The sequence below is a fragment of the Balaenoptera borealis genome (assembly GCF_965194805.1).
Source record: "Balaenoptera borealis genome assembly, chromosome: 11".
NCBI lineage: Eukaryota > Metazoa > Chordata > Mammalia > Artiodactyla > Balaenopteridae > Balaenoptera > Balaenoptera borealis.
In genome coordinates, this window is record NC_138868.1 from 55,644,934 (window position 1) to 55,659,540 (window position 14,607).

General features: G+C 58.4%; 1 protein-coding gene across 4 annotated transcripts in view; it reads left to right on the forward strand.

Moving 5' to 3' along the window:
* CAPN5 (calpain 5) overlaps positions 1-14,607 on the forward strand; it is a 57,861-nt gene that overhangs the window by 13,797 nt on the left and 29,457 nt on the right. For all 4 annotated transcript variants that reach the window (XM_082343318.1, XM_082343317.1, XM_082343319.1 and 1 more), the window contains exons 2-3: positions 5,601-5,827; positions 13,090-13,221. In XM_082343318.1, the coding sequence (XP_082199444.1) occupies positions 5,663-5,827; positions 13,090-13,221 (297 nt within the window). In that variant the 5' untranslated portion in view covers positions 5,601-5,662. The remainder of the gene's footprint in view (positions 1-5,600; positions 5,828-13,089; positions 13,222-14,607) is intronic.

A 14,607-nucleotide genomic window follows, 5' to 3' on the forward strand; every position in this document is an offset into this window, starting at 1 on the left:
CGTGGTGTGCGGTCAGGGGTCAAGATGAAGCTTTTCCCACACGGATAGCTAGTCAGCTGAGCACCATGCATTGAAAAGACCATCCTTTCCCTAATGCGCTGTGGTGTCGCCTTTTGTCCAAATCAGGTGTCCTTGTCTTGGAGGGCTTTCTGGTCTGTTCCATTACTCTGGTTGTCTACCCTATGCCAGCCCCACACTGTGTCAGTTACTAGAGCTTTGGGAAAGGTCTTGTCACCTGTGAGTGTGGGTCCTCCAGCTGCTCTTTTTCAAATGGCCTTGGCTGTTCTTGGCCCTCTGAGTGCTGGCTCTGCGATCCCACCTCTTAGAGGAAGCCCCAAGGCTCAGAGAGGTAAGGTGACTTTCCCCTGCCACACAGTTCTGGAACGCAGTCTTGGCTCCTTCCTGGGCAGCACCCTGCCCTCTAGGCGTGATGAAATGCTGCAGTTCCCGCCTGCACCACCGGGAACTTAACAGATTTCTTGAAATCACCTTCCTTTTTCCTTGATATTTTTTAAAGGAAACTGTGCATTTACTCTAAATAGAAAGTCAGTATTACTCTCTAAGTACAAGGTAACTGGAAGAATCTTAAAACTAAATTAAAACAACAGAAAAATCCATTCAGTTGCAGCCAGGTGCCGTTGCTCTGAGCCTGGGGCTGGCTCTTCCTTTGTTAAGTAGGTGGGCAAGGGCCGTGAAGGTTTCAAGACTTGCTGGACCGAACTGAGTTCTCCTTGAGAGAGAAGTGGATGGGGAATAACTTTCTTACTGACTTACTTACTGCCACGTAAAGCAACTTAGAGCGACCCCTAAAATGGTCACAGTACTAACCTGGGGCCTGCTTTGGGTAGCCCTGGTGTGCTGAGGAGGCTGGAGGCTTGAGGTCCAGCTAATGGGCCGCAGGTTTTGTACATGTTCCTTTTATGTTCTCATCTAAAAAATGGGACTGAAACTGTCTCCTGTTTCCCCCTGGCTGCGGTGGCTGAACTGTCCAGGAAGGCTCAGTGGTATCTGCCCCCGCTGTAGCTGGCTCTGTGTGGCCTGCTGCAAGATGAGCCCTTACTCTGCCCATGCACCCCTGGCCTGTCCCTGCCACCTCCAGCAGGTCCAGGGACAGCAGATCAGGGCACACCCTCCCGGAAGGAGGTACACACTGTTTCCAAGGTGAGGATAGATAGAGCTCCTAGGGGTCAGGCTCCGGGGCAGATGCCACCTTAGAGGCTGGAACCAGGAAGGGCTGATAGCAGTTCAGAGGGGTTAGTAAATTACCCAAGGACACACAGCGCTAAATCGCGCAGCTGGGATTCAAACTCAGGTCTGACTGACCTGCTGGAAGACTGGGTTCCCTGAGCTCCCTGGTGGGTGCTCCCATGCCCTTGTTCTGACCCGGGTCAGTGCCCCCGTGCTCAGTCTATGGAATCCCACTGTGCCAGGCTGGGTCTGAATCAACTTGTGCTTTCCTGCCTCTGAGCCTTTGCTTGAGCTATTCTCTCTGCCTGGAGTGGCCTTTCTCTCCTAAAGCACAGCTGACTTCTGGGTCCAGGCCTTTGCGAAGGCTTCTTTGTGTCCCTCCCTCTTGCTGGAATGATGCATATTCCATGCTGCCTTGCGTCTGTTGGCTGCACTAGACCATGAAGTTCCTTGGGGACAGGAACCCTGAATTGTTGTAACCCTCCTGGCAGGGGAGGCACATTGTAGATGTGACCCAGACATCTGTGCTGACATCCGCCAGGGACACAGTGCATTAAAGTATGCAAAGTGCTGTTCCATGCGGCCGTGTCTCATTTGATCCTCCCAGAGGCCCTGGCACATTATCTCTTCCTTCCACACAAGGACCATGCAGACCAGAGAGGTGACATGGCCTGTCCAGGTCTCACAGCTTAGGGGGACATTGCGAAACTAAAGCCAAGTCACCGTCAAGAGCTAGAGAAGGGCTGGGCCACAGCAGAGAGCTCCAGGGCTTTTGCCGCATCTTCCATGGACAACATCAGGAGCTGGAGGGGAGGAGGGGTGAGAGAGAGAGAGAGAGAGAGAGAGAGAGAGAGAGAGAGGCCTGATCTAGTGGGAAGGGGCGAGCCCTGGCCTTCAGGAGACCTGAGAGCTGGTGCAGCTCTGACATGGAAAGCTGATCCCCCTTGGGAGTCCTGGCCACTCTTTGAACCTGTTTTTCCCATCAGTGAAGGAATTCCTCATGCACCATCTGTGTTGGCTCATTCAACCCAAATTCACTGAATCCACCCCTGCTCCCCAGTGTTCGACACTAGGGATACAGAGAGGAGCTGGACATGGGCTCTGTCCTGGAGGGGTGTAGGCTGGGGAGACAGACAAGTCACATGCAGGTGGGGTACGGTGTAACGGGCGCTGTCACAGGGGTTCCAGGACTGTGGAGGTAGGGGGAGGAACAATGTCGCACAGGTGGGAGGTACTTGGGCTGAGTCTTGAAAGGTGACCAGAATTCTCCAGGTGTGCATGTGTGGATGGAACAGTGTGGGCAGAGGCCCTGAGTGGACTGCAAGGAGCTCGTAGCACTGGAACCTAGGCCCAGCGTGGAGAATGGCGGGGGGTAGGGAGATTGGCAGGGGCAGAGGGAAGAGGGCAGGCTGGGGGGCAGCTGGGAGGCTCAGGCTGTCCTGTTAGTGCCTGGCTCAAACTTCAGTGTCCTGAAGACAGGACGTGCCCCAGCCCCAAGCTCAGACCCAGGGAGAAGAGGCCAGGGTTTAGAAGCTGGCTTTCCTGATTGCTGGTTTATCTGTAGCTGTCAGTGGTTATGCCTGGAACTACAGGGAGAGAGCAAAGCTCAGAGGCTGGTGACTCTGACCCCTTGGGCGTGTTGACTCAGTGGATGGCGTGGGAGGTGACCTTGGGGCAGATCGAGGGTGCAGGAGGACAGTCGGTATGAGGTGCAGCCTGTGCAAAGGCCAGGGCCAGAGAGCCTGGCATAAGTAGGCCAGGGTCAGCCTGGCAGGCAGGGGTGAGGCTGGAGAGATGGCTGAACTGGGTCAGACCCTCAGCCAGCTAGGCCTGGTCCCTGTTCTGGACCTGGGCCGAGCCAAGCTTTCCCCTCTCTGTTCGCTCCTCCCTTCTGTCCTAGGAGCAAACCTTCCCAGCAGCGTTGGCCGCTGCGTGGCCTGGAGGGTGGCCAGAGCCCTCATTCTCCACCGGCCTGGCTCTGTGACCTTGGCCAGCTCGCTCCTCCTCCTTGGGTTCTGGGCTCTGAACGCTGGAATTGCTAGAGCTGATTTCTGGGCTCCTGCTTTCAGCTTCTTTGATCTAATTCTTGCAGCTTAAATTGCTTCCTGAACAGGCCTTTCAGGAAAGTGTGGTGCTCATGGCGCTCCTGGTGGCTGTGTGCCAGAGCCCAGGGGCCTCTCCAGGCTCCCCCTTCTCTTTCCCTCAGGCCTCCGACGCTGGGAGGGTGGGTGGGAAGGGGCAGGGTTATTGGCTTTCCCGGGTAGAGGGATGGCCAGAGAGGTTCAGGGGGTTGGCCTGAGGTCACACAGCAGTGGGACAGGTGGGCCCTGTATGATGTATTGGCAGAAGATGAAGTGGCTGTGGGTCCAGAGCAGAGGACAAGCCAGCCCTCAGACCCTCGGCAGGCAGGGACCATAAGCCCTGCTCTCCCTTCTGTCCGTCCGTGTTCCACCCTCGCCCCTCCATTCTCACCTCCTCCCTTTCCTGTTTCTCCCCTCCACTGAATCCCCTCATCTTTCCTTTCCTGTGGGGCTGGCTCAGCCAGGGTGTGTGTGGGTTGAGCCCTGCCCACGCTTTGGGGTCACCAGGCCAAGATGGAGGCTCCAAAGTCAGAGGATGTGTGTTCAAGTCCAGACTCTGCCATGGAACTTGGGCAAGTTCCCTCCCCTCACTGAGCCTCAGTTCTCTTTTCGGAAAAATGGCAACAATGAAAGGCCTACCCAGCAAATCCTAAACGCCATCCTCTAGCCAGGTGGTTTGCACACGGCAGGTGCCAGAGACACAGAGGTTCTCTCTTGGGAATGAGAGGGGCTTTTCTACTTCTGTTCTTCCTCTTCCCTCTGGCCTGCTAAGCAGTCTCCGCAGCCTCTGGTTAATTTTACTGGCATCTTCCAGTTACTGAAGCAACATTGTTCCCATCGTGGAAATGAGAAAATAGGGAATCAGAGAGGTTGAGTGACTTGTTCAGGGCCACACAGCAGGTGAGTGGTACAGCTGGGACTGACACCCATATCAGTTTGCTTGCAAACTCATGTTTGCCCTAGAAGCTGGCCTACCTTGCCTCAGTTTCCCTCAGCTAGGCTGGGAAGTTGGGGCCTGTGTCTTGGGGGTGGGGGTCGCAGTGTTGCCTGAGCAGGCCCAATGATAAATAGGCCCGGGGATGTGGAGCTCCCAGCTGGAGCCAGCAGCCCAGATGGAGTGTGAGATACAGGGCCATAGGTGGGGCTGTCAGTCAGGTGCCTGGCTGTCCCGGCTTCTGTCAGGGCACCTGGCTGCGGCTCCCTCCCCTCCCCTCCCCTCCCCTCCCAGAGCCCTTTCCTGAGCCAGTCCAGTCTGGGTCTCTTGCATTTGGTCAGCACATGGCTACAAGGTTCAGGGTGCTGGACCGCGGGGGGCTGAAGGGAGGATGCTGATAGACACAGCACCTTCGTGTGCCGGGGCTGCGTGTGGATTCAAGTCCAGACTCTGCTGCGGAATTTGGCCCTCACAGGAGATGGGCCAGTTGGAAGCCTAGAAGAGGGGTCCAGGCTGAACACAGGGATGTGGGGGTCATCAGCCAGGGGACCCCTGAGGGGGAGGGGAGGTCAGAGGGGGAGATGGGTCTGGACCAGTGCTAGATGCCCCGGAGGCCCAGGAAGAGGAGACTGACTGTCCGGGAGTGTGAGACGCTGCAAGGCCTGGGAGGCCGTGTGGGAGAGTCTGGCTTTGGAGATTGGAAGGTCACAGGGTGGGGCTGGGAGTCCCTGGGGGAGGTTAGGTCACCAGCATGAAGGAGAGTGCTCCCTACAGAACTGGAGGCATTTATTCCGGAAATGCCGTGGAGAAGGTAGAGTGCTGGAAGGAGGAGGCGAGAAGGGATGTGACTGAAGGCTGGAGGGGCCTCCAGGGCCCAGGGTTTTCCACACAGGACAGAGATGATCTTGCGGCTCTAGGCTAAGGCGTGAGGGTCCGGAAGAGGGAAACTTGGAGACAGTGCTGCCGCTTTCCTGTGGGTGTGACACCAGCCAGGGAGCTGCTGGGTCACCACTGGTCTGATTCTGTCCGGGAGCTCTAGGGAGGCTGGTGGAACAAAGGAAGGGAGGTCGTGGGTGCTACCAGGTGGCCCTGAGTGCCATCGTGGTTGTGCCCTGTTGGCCCGCGGGCCTGGCGTCACCTCTGAGCATCAGAAATGAGGAAATTCAGGCTGTGGAGTTAGTCGGTTCCTCTCCCTGCTCTGTGCATACCGGCTGTGTGACCTTGGGCAGGTCTCTCCCCCTCTCTGAGCCTCAGTTCCTGGCCTGTACAATGGGGATGAGGATGCCTGCTTCCCAGGGCTGTGGGGAGGGAGCACTCGGGGACCACCTCACTCAGCGTATCCCTCGGGGCCTCCAGTCCTCAGGAAGTGATGCTCTTCTGATTTTCTGTCCTCCCAGGTGCCCCAGGAGCTGCCCTCTGCTGCCTTGTCTCGGCCTCCCCTCCCGGGTCAGCGGCCACCATGTTCTCCTGTGTGAAGCCCTACGGGGACCAGAACTACTCGGCCCTGAAACGGGCCTGTCTGCGCAGGAAGGTGCTCTTTGAGGACCCGACCTTCCCCGCCACCGACGACTCACTGTATTATACGGGCACCCCAGGGCCCGCCGTTAGGTGGAAGCGCCCCAAGGTCAGTGTCTGGTCCGAACTGGCGCTGAGGTGGGCAAGCCCGGACCCACCCAGTCTGCGGGGGACAGTGGGTGACTGGGAGGGGTCGCTCTGAGGCCCCAGGCAACCGAGCAAGTGGAGCGGCTGATGCTGGGCCCGCCTGCAGTGGGATTTCATCTGGATGGGGAGCCAGGAGAACGGCCCCCAGGTCCGTGGCCACCACTGCCCAGCCAGGACCTCTCTGGGCCTCAGCTTCCTTATGAGGAAAGTGGGGCCCTCTGTTCTGCCACCCTCATCCCAGGGTCGTTTTTCGGATACAAATGAGGTGATGCGGATGTGCCTTTTTTTTTAGTGCAGTGTAGAGTGACATTCAAGTGGAAGGAATTTACTTTGCTGATTATTGTCACAGTGATTTTGAAATAGTCATTTGCTGTACATGGAAGGTATTTGTTACGATGGTTAATCAGTAATAATAGTAATAGTAATAAATAATAGTACCGCATAGAGTTGTTGTGAGCATTAAAAGAGATGATGCATGAACGTCTGGCACCAAGCCTGGCGCCCGTAAGCCAGCTGTCACCGTTATTGTTGGGATCTGTGAATTACAGAGCATCTGTCTGACGGCTCCCTCTGTCCCAGCCTTGGTCGCTGAGGCTGGAATGTGTTGAACAGAAGCTTCTGGCCTCATGGCATGATCTCAGTCTCTTTAACCCCGATTCCTGAGTGTGAGAGCGGGTGCCCCGGGGGCCTGGGTGATGGAGAGGCTGCTGAAGGCCAGTGCCCCAGGCCCCCTCTCCAGTCTCCGCGGCTGTGCTGGTGACACTGAGAGTTGGTCACACCGGAGGGACTTCAGTACAGGAGACGGTGCTGGACCGAGGTGCCTGGGGCGGGGGAGACTCCCCCTCCAGTACTCAGAGGGGCATCTCAGAGTTGAGGGGTGAGAGCGTGGGGTGTGAGAAAGACACGAGCTTGAAACCTCAGCCTTATTTGGGACGTGGCAGGAGCGTGGGGTGTGTGGGGTGAAGTAAGGGGAGAGGAAGCCCGGGGGCCCTGGGGTCGGCAGGGCTGGGCCAGGGCAGCTGTGCTCTGAGGCAGCGGGAATCTTAGGCCAGGCTCTCAGCAGTGCGTGACGGGGGAAGATTTGCACTTTACAAAGTGCCTTCCAGCCCCCCTGGACATTTTGGGAAAGTGAAATTCAGTTTTCATGTTCCTCTCACAGGCCAGGCTCTCAAGTCCCTTCCAGTGCACAAAATCCGATGTTCTTGGACTGGGGTACTTGAGACGTAGGGAAACTGAATCCAAGAGGGGCAAGCACGTGCCCTGATCGCCCAGCGGGGCACAGCAGAGTGGCCTGCACTGGTCCTGCAGGCCACTGGGCTGTCCCTTCCTCCCAGGGCTCCTGCCCGCCCTGGCCCACCTCCCCGGTCCCAGATAGGGGGTCCTTGGTGCCCCCTGGGGACCTCAGCCCCATGAGCTGAGCTGCCTTGGTTCTCCGAACTCCCAGCCGCCTCCCTGGCCTGGCCTTAGACTCCTGCCCTTTGGTGCACCCCCAACCCCCATGCCTTCCTCCCTCTCCTTTGTTTGGTGGGTGGAGAAGGAGGCCGGCCTCAATAGGCCTTTGTGAGCCCTTGGGTGCTTGAGCTCTCTGCCCTCCTCTCACTCCACCCCCTCGCTGCTCCCCTCCTGACCCTTTGCTGCCCTGTGGCCATCACTCAGACATTTTAGATCCTGTGGCTCTGGAAAGAGGCTGGCAAGGCATGGCTGGGGACGGTTGGGCTTGCTGCAGTGAGAGGAGGAAATGCCAGGCCCGCTGGGCTCTGCATCCCCCTGCTGTGTGACCCTGCTGGAGTCACCTGCCCTCTCTGGGCCCTTTGCCTGCCAGTTCAGGAGTCCTGCCACGGCGCACTCTCCTTCGCTGCCTTTCTCACTGGGCTTGGCGCCTAGTCGTTCCTAGACACATAAAGAGGAGGAGCGGAGCTGCCCCTGCCTTGGATGTGGAGGCCAGCGACAGGCAGCTTGTGGTGGTTGGCGTCGAGAGGGAGACTACTGAGCGGGGCCCAGGGGCGGCGGTGGGGGCAGTTCTGGGTTGGGAGGCAGTCCAGGGCCAGGCACTGCTGAGTGGTGTGGGATGACGGGGTGAGGCGGTTTGGACTGGGGTGTGTGTGATGGACGGCTCTTTGTCAGTGGGGCTGTAGGTGGTGGCAGGGTGGGATGGCGGGCAGGCCCTGCTCCACCGACAGGATGCGGGATGTGGGGTTGGTGGAGCAGGAAGTCAGGCTCACTTGCCTCAGGCTGGTGGGGTGGAGCCGGCCCAGTGGGGTGACCATTAACTCCCAGCTGCTCGGCCCTTGGCCAGTGAGGTGGAGCGTGGCCCGAGGCAGCCGTGTTTCTATGGAGCCCCATTTCCTGGGTCCTGTGACCTGACTGTTTACAAATAGAGCAAGAAACCAACTTTCTCGAAGGCCCAGGGGAAGCCCATCTTCACTCCCACCCCACTCCCAGCTCCTTCTCTTGACATTAGTTGTGGCCTCTCTGCTCTTGGGGGATCTCCTCAGCCAGCCTCCCTGCCTGCCAGCCTCCCTCTTCTTTCTCCCAAAGTGGAATGAGGAGGCTGGCTTTTGAGCCAGATGGCCTTGGCCCTACCTTGCAGGAGGTGTGACCTTGAACAAGTCATTTCCCCTCCCCGGGCCTCAGTTACCTCATCTGTGAATGGGGAGAATAGTTCTTGCTGCTCCTGGTTTCTGGAGGTTGAAGTGACTTGAGGTATCTGTGCTGTTTGACACACAGGGGGCAGATGACAAACTGTCTGCTCTCACCACCTGCTCCTGCCAGCCTTGTGTTGGGGACCCAGAGCCAGCCCTGCCCGGAAGTCCCATCTCTTGGACTCTCTGGTCCACTTCAGTCCCACCCAGGGCACCTGCCTCGGCCCACACCCTCCTCCTCCCAGATCCAGTGTTTCTTTGTTTTTTTCCATTCCGTAAACATCTGCTGGCCTCCCTTAGGCGCCTGGCCAGGGAGATAAGAGACTGGAGGAGAAGGCCTGTGACTCGGGGAATCCCAAGGGGATGGGTGGATGGGAGGCTTCCTCCTCTGTCAGGCCCAGGGTCTTAGTAACGCCGCTTCTCATACCTGCGTACCGCTCCACCCCACGTCCCCCCTTGCTGCATTCTGCCTTGTCCCATCTCTGGGGATGATAAGCCTGCAGGTCCTTTGGTGGAACCAAGAAGGGAACAAATAGGGATCCCACAAACAGACGTCAGTTTTGGAACCTCCCAGAATTCTCGCGAGGTGGCCTGGTGGTCCCCGGCCCCATGTCTGGGGCTCATGCTGACACCAGCACCTGGAGAAGGCCCCGCTCCTTGGCTGTGCTGAGCATTAGGCCCCTTTATGCCGCGAAGCAGGCAGTTTGCGTCAAGTCCAGCCACCTGGGCCTCTGCCCTGCCCAGGAATGATCCCCTCCCTGGCATATGCTCGGGTGGCCTTGAAGGATGGGAGGATGGGGCGGGGAGCATGGGCTGGGGAGGCAAGTCTGTTGCAGAGGGGATGGGGCACAAGGTGTAACCCCTGAGAACACTGCCCTGTTTTCGGTCCCAGGCAGAGGTCCTGCTTCCTTCCTGGGCCTCAGTTTCCCCGTTCTAATCAATTCCTGCTGTGATCTTAGCTTCCGGAAGGGAGGTGACTGGGGTGAAGGTGGATGGATGAGGAGAAGGGGGGAGAGCGGAGGGGCTGAAGGCGCCCTGGATCCGTTGACTAGCTGCCTTCCTGTTTCTGCACCGGGTCTGGAAACCTGAAGTTCTGGTTCAGAGAGGAGATGGTTATGGGCTGTGACCTATGTCCGGTGGAGCTGGTCTGGCAGGCTGGAAGGGGCCGAGAGGTGAGAGGTGACCACAGGAGCAGGAGGCTGTGCCCCACAGAGACGTACGTTGACCAGAGGAGTGGTCACCCCAGCCCTGGGGGTGGCCTGGCCCCGGGCTCCCAGCAGGTGCCTGGCCAGCCCTGTCCTGCAGGCCACTCTGCTGTCGCTTCCTCCCAGGGCTCCTGCCCGCAGCAGAACCTGCCAAGTCCTATTCCTGACACCGGAGGTGGGCAGAGCCAGACCTGGGCCCTGCCCTGGAGCTTTCAGGCTGGTGGGGGAGACCCAAAGGTGAACTTCAGGGAGGGCAGCGTTGGGAGGGAGCACAGCTGGCTGGGGCCCCCGGGAAGGATGGCGTCAGAGGTGGCATCGGTCTTGAGGCTGTGGCTGGATCCCATCTTAGGGGGGAATTAGGAGTCTCCATTCCCCTCTGGAGCCTCCCTGCCCATCAGCCCTCTCCATGCCTGCTCTGCTGGCATCACCACCTCCAGGCAGCCTCCTCTGATCTCTCCCTGGGTTCCTGCTGTCACAGCTGTGCTCACATGGAGGGTTACACTCAGGCTTCTCCTCCTCAAGGGCTCTGCCTGTGGGCTGGGAATTTTCTGACTGGCTCTGCGCTCTGTGCTTAGCCAATGGCCCAGGAAAGGTGGAAGGACAAACACTGGTCTTGAGAAGCCGGGCCCTATGGTAACAAAGGTGAAGATCTGTGCTGCCCCTGACCCCTTGGTCTCATTGCCATATAGCAAGTCCCCCAAGCTGGGCTAAGGACAGGTGCAGGGGATGGAGAAGGGATGGTAGCTTTGTCACTCATAAGTCCTGGCCCAGCTGGAGGCTCTGGAGCTGTCTGAATTGGAATCTCAGTTCACCTCTTCCTCTGTGGCCCTGTGCAAATGACTTAACCTCTCTGTGCCTTGGTTTCCTCATCTATAAAATGGGGATGCTAACCGTACGTGTCTCACAGGGTTGTTCTGCACAGCTGGGCACACAGCAGGTGCCCAGTCATTGCAAGCAGTTTCTGATTGTTCCATTCAGGGTGTCCCAAGGTGGCCGCTGGACTCCAGGGCCAACCCCAGGTGCCACCAACCTCAAGTCATTTCTCTACCTTGAGCTGGCAAACCCGTGCCTCTCCTGGCAGTGGGAACACACCCAGACCACCTCCTCCTCTCCGCTCCCTCCCAGGCTGGCAGATTTGCCCCAGGTCTCTGCCCTGTCACAGGGAGTCAGGGCAGTGCCGAGCCTGGCTGAGCCCTGAGCTCAGTCTCTCCCAGGGGCCAGAGAAGTGTCTGGGGCAGGCTGGGGTGGCTGGACCTGCCCACAGGCTGCCCTGGCAGTGCCGCTTAGTGGGGAGGAGAGCTCTATTCTGGGCGCTAGGCTCTGTCTCATCCATCCACTTGCCTCATGACCCTAGGCGTCACTGCCCCATCCCGGGCCTCGGCATCCTCCTCTGTGTAAGGGGTGGTCCTGTCTCTGTGCAGGGCCCACAAGGGGGAGGGGTGCCTCGGAAGTCACTTCCTCTGATGCCAGGCAGTAGCTGTCTCTTTTCCCATGGTGGGGATGTGGCTGGGGTCCTCCAGGTACGAAGCCCCCCTCCACCCTTGTCCTGCCTGCCCTTCCGGGCCCCAGGGAGGCAGATGCTAAGTCATGGCTCCCTCTGGCTCAGAGTTCTGAGCTGGGCCTGGGAGATAAGATAAGGAGGGCAGCTGGGTGGGAGGCAAAGCCACTGCTTCCTGAGAGCTCACTGGGTTACCAGCCTCACTGGGTTTCCATGACCTGGGGCAGTGTTACTCAGACCTGTGGCATCCCGCAGCCTGTACTCTGGGGGAGCCCCTTGCAGCTTGGCCCTGGGTCACCCTGAAATCCCATCTGGAGTGCTTGTGCCCTCAGGGGAGTTACAGCCCTCAATCTGGCCCTCCCAAACTCTGGTTTTCCCAGACAGAGGTGGCAGCAGGAGTCCTGAACACCTTAGTGAGACCTGATGGCCCTTTGCCCCGTTTTCCCCTGCCAAGTGCTCTGCCTGCATGTTCTGTGGAGTCCTTACACAGCCCTGCAAGCATAATAATCTACTTCCTTTGCACAGGGGAGGAAATGGAGGCTCAGAGAGGTTGAACCACTGGCCCAAAGTTGCACAGCCGGTAAATGGGGAGCAGGAATTTTTTTTTTTAATTAATTAATTTATTTTTGGATGCATTGGGTCTTTGTTGCTACGCATGGGCTTTCTTTCGTTGAGGTGAGCGGGCCTGTTGCAGTGGCCTCTCTTGTTGTGGAGCACGGACTCCAGGCGGGCTGGCTTCAGTACCTGTGGCTCGTGGGCTCTAGAGTGCAGGCTCAGTAGTTGCGGCACACAGGCCCAGTTGCTCCGTGGCACGTGGGCTCCTCCTGGACCAGGGCCTTGAACCCATGTCCCCTGCATTGGCCGGCGGATTCCCAACCACTGCGCCACCAGGGAAGCCAGGGAGCAGGAATTTGAACTCTGTCTTCCTGACTCTGCTGCCCTCTGCTGGCTGCCTCCGGTAGGACCTCAGTAGCTCTGTTGTGATTGAACTGGTTCAGGAGCACCAGCTGAAGTGGAGGCAGGCCTGTGCTGTGTGGCTGGGGAATGTTGTTCAACCTCTCTGGGCCTCAGTTTCTTCATCTGTGAAATGAGCACAATGCCCACCTCTCAGGACCATGGTGAGGATAGATCACGGTGCCAGCAGGAAGGAAAGCATGTCTCAGTGTTTACCTCCCCCACCCCGTGTTATCACCCCCCCTTGGAGAGCAGTCACTCGCTCTCAGCTCTGTAGAGTGACGATGCTGATGGGTGAGGAGGAGGGGACTGGGGTGGGCACTCGGGGAGCTCTGGGGGTGTCTGCTCAGCTCTGCTCGGCATTTGCTTGCTGTGTGTCCTTGAAAATCACTGCCTCTCTCTGAACCTTCATTCCTCATCCATAGAATGGAATAAAAATGCCACACTGCTCGGGTGGGGTGAGGGTCAGATGAGACAGCCCGAGGATGTGCCCACATGGGTTCTGGGTTCCTTGCTTCTCCCCGGTCCTTTGCACTTGTCATGTGCAATTTTGATGTGTTTCTGCCCTGCACCTCACCCCACTTTGTGACTGTGGGCCCCTGAGAGCTGGCTGGGATGGGCCTCTCAGGGCTTCTGGTGCTGGAGGATGATGGACACTGAGCCCTTGCTGGTCAGGGAAGACCACAGAGGGCAGGAGGACGGTGGTGGCCCGGGTCCAGCCCCTCGAAGTCCTTCCACAGTATTTGCTCATCATCCAAACATTGGCAGAAGAGCAGAGTTCTTCAGCCAGGGGAGGGGAGAAGGGCTTTCTGGGCAGCCCTGGGGGAAGCTGGATTTGGAGAAACTGACCCAGGGCCCCAGTTGGCAAGGGGAGGCGGGCGAATCTCCATGCAGACAGTGAGATCTCCTCTCGGCTTCTCCGCAGGACATCTGCGAGGACCCCCGCCTCTTTGTGGATGGCATCAGCTCCCACGACCTGCACCAGGGCCAGGTGGGCAACTGCTGGTTTGTGGCGGCCTGCTCGTCCCTCGCTTCCCGCGAGTCACTGTGGCAAAAGGTAAGGCCTGGGTCAGGCAGGGGTGCTGGGGAGACTTAACTCAGCCTGGCGCCCTCCCCATCAGATGGGGGAGGTGCAGCCTGAGCGAGCAGGTGAGACGTTATGACAGCCTGTGTGGGGATGGGGCGGGGTGTTGCCAGGGCTCCCCAGTACTGACTGGGCATCAGAATCGCCTTCCCTGACCCTGCCAGCTCAGGGACACGTGCTGGGAATCTGCACAGCTCCCACTTCTGATGCGTCCGCTCTTGACTGTTGGGGGCCCGCTGTGCAGAATATGCACCTATGGAATGTGGAGGCTGCCTAAACCATGCGCAGTGTGGAGACACCACTAACTGCGGCTCAGGAGACCCCTGCCAGTATCTGCTGTGTGACTTGGCCAGCCCTTGTCCTTCTCTGGGCCTCACTCTTCTCACTCTGAACAGCTGGAGTGATCCAGACAATCCTGTGTCATGATTCATGGTTCCAAGCAGCTGATATTCTGGACCAGAACCACAGGGTTTTAAGTTGGAAAGAATGGGCTCCGGTCCTGACACTTCGCCCTCTTGTGGCAGCATTCGGCGGTGCAGCCCTTAAGTCCAACACTCAGAGCTCCCTCCTTGGGGAAGCAGGGAGGCTGGAGTTGTGGTTTCTAAAGAGTAACTGATGGGGACTGCATCCTGGGTTCTCACGCCAGCAAATACAAGTCATTGCCTCTTTCTCATCCCTGCCCTTTCTGCTCTTTCTGCAGGGACTAGCGGCAGGGCTTAAGAGCACCGGGCGTCCGAGTCTCATAGGCTCAGGTGCGAGTCCCAGCCTCGCCGTTTCATAGCTTTGTAATTAGCCTCAGGTTACTCATCCAGAAAGTTGGGATATCAGAGTAGCTCCCTCTCGGGGAGCTGTGAGGATGGAACAGGTACTGTGCTTAAAGGGCCTTGTGCAGTGCAGCGCTGCAGTGACCAGTGTTGTGATCGTTAAGATTCATGGAACATAATGGGTGTTCCTGGGCAAGCAGGGCTCAAGGGGCAGATGAGTTTGCTCTCGTCCTCTGAGGCATCCCTCAGCCATCAGAGGGAGCTGTGCCCTTCGCCGAGGCTGGGACTGTGGTAGGTGTCCTGTCGTCATGTCTTCTGAACAGGGGTGTGACCTCTCAAAGCCACCCCCAAGTGGGCATCCCTGCGGCCTGGCCCCGGTGGTCCTGTGGGATACGGGAAGCTCTGTGCTGTAGGGCCCTCGGCAGAGGCCACTGCTGAGATCCGTAGACGTGGGTGGTCATGGGGCGTCCAAGCTGGGAGGGCCTTGGAGAGCCTCATGGCCCACAGAGGCTCGGGGTCTGGCGCTGTTCTTTGGGTGTACAGCTGTCCTCACCCTCCTGCCTCCAGGCTCCAACCCCCTTCTCTGAGCCCAGAA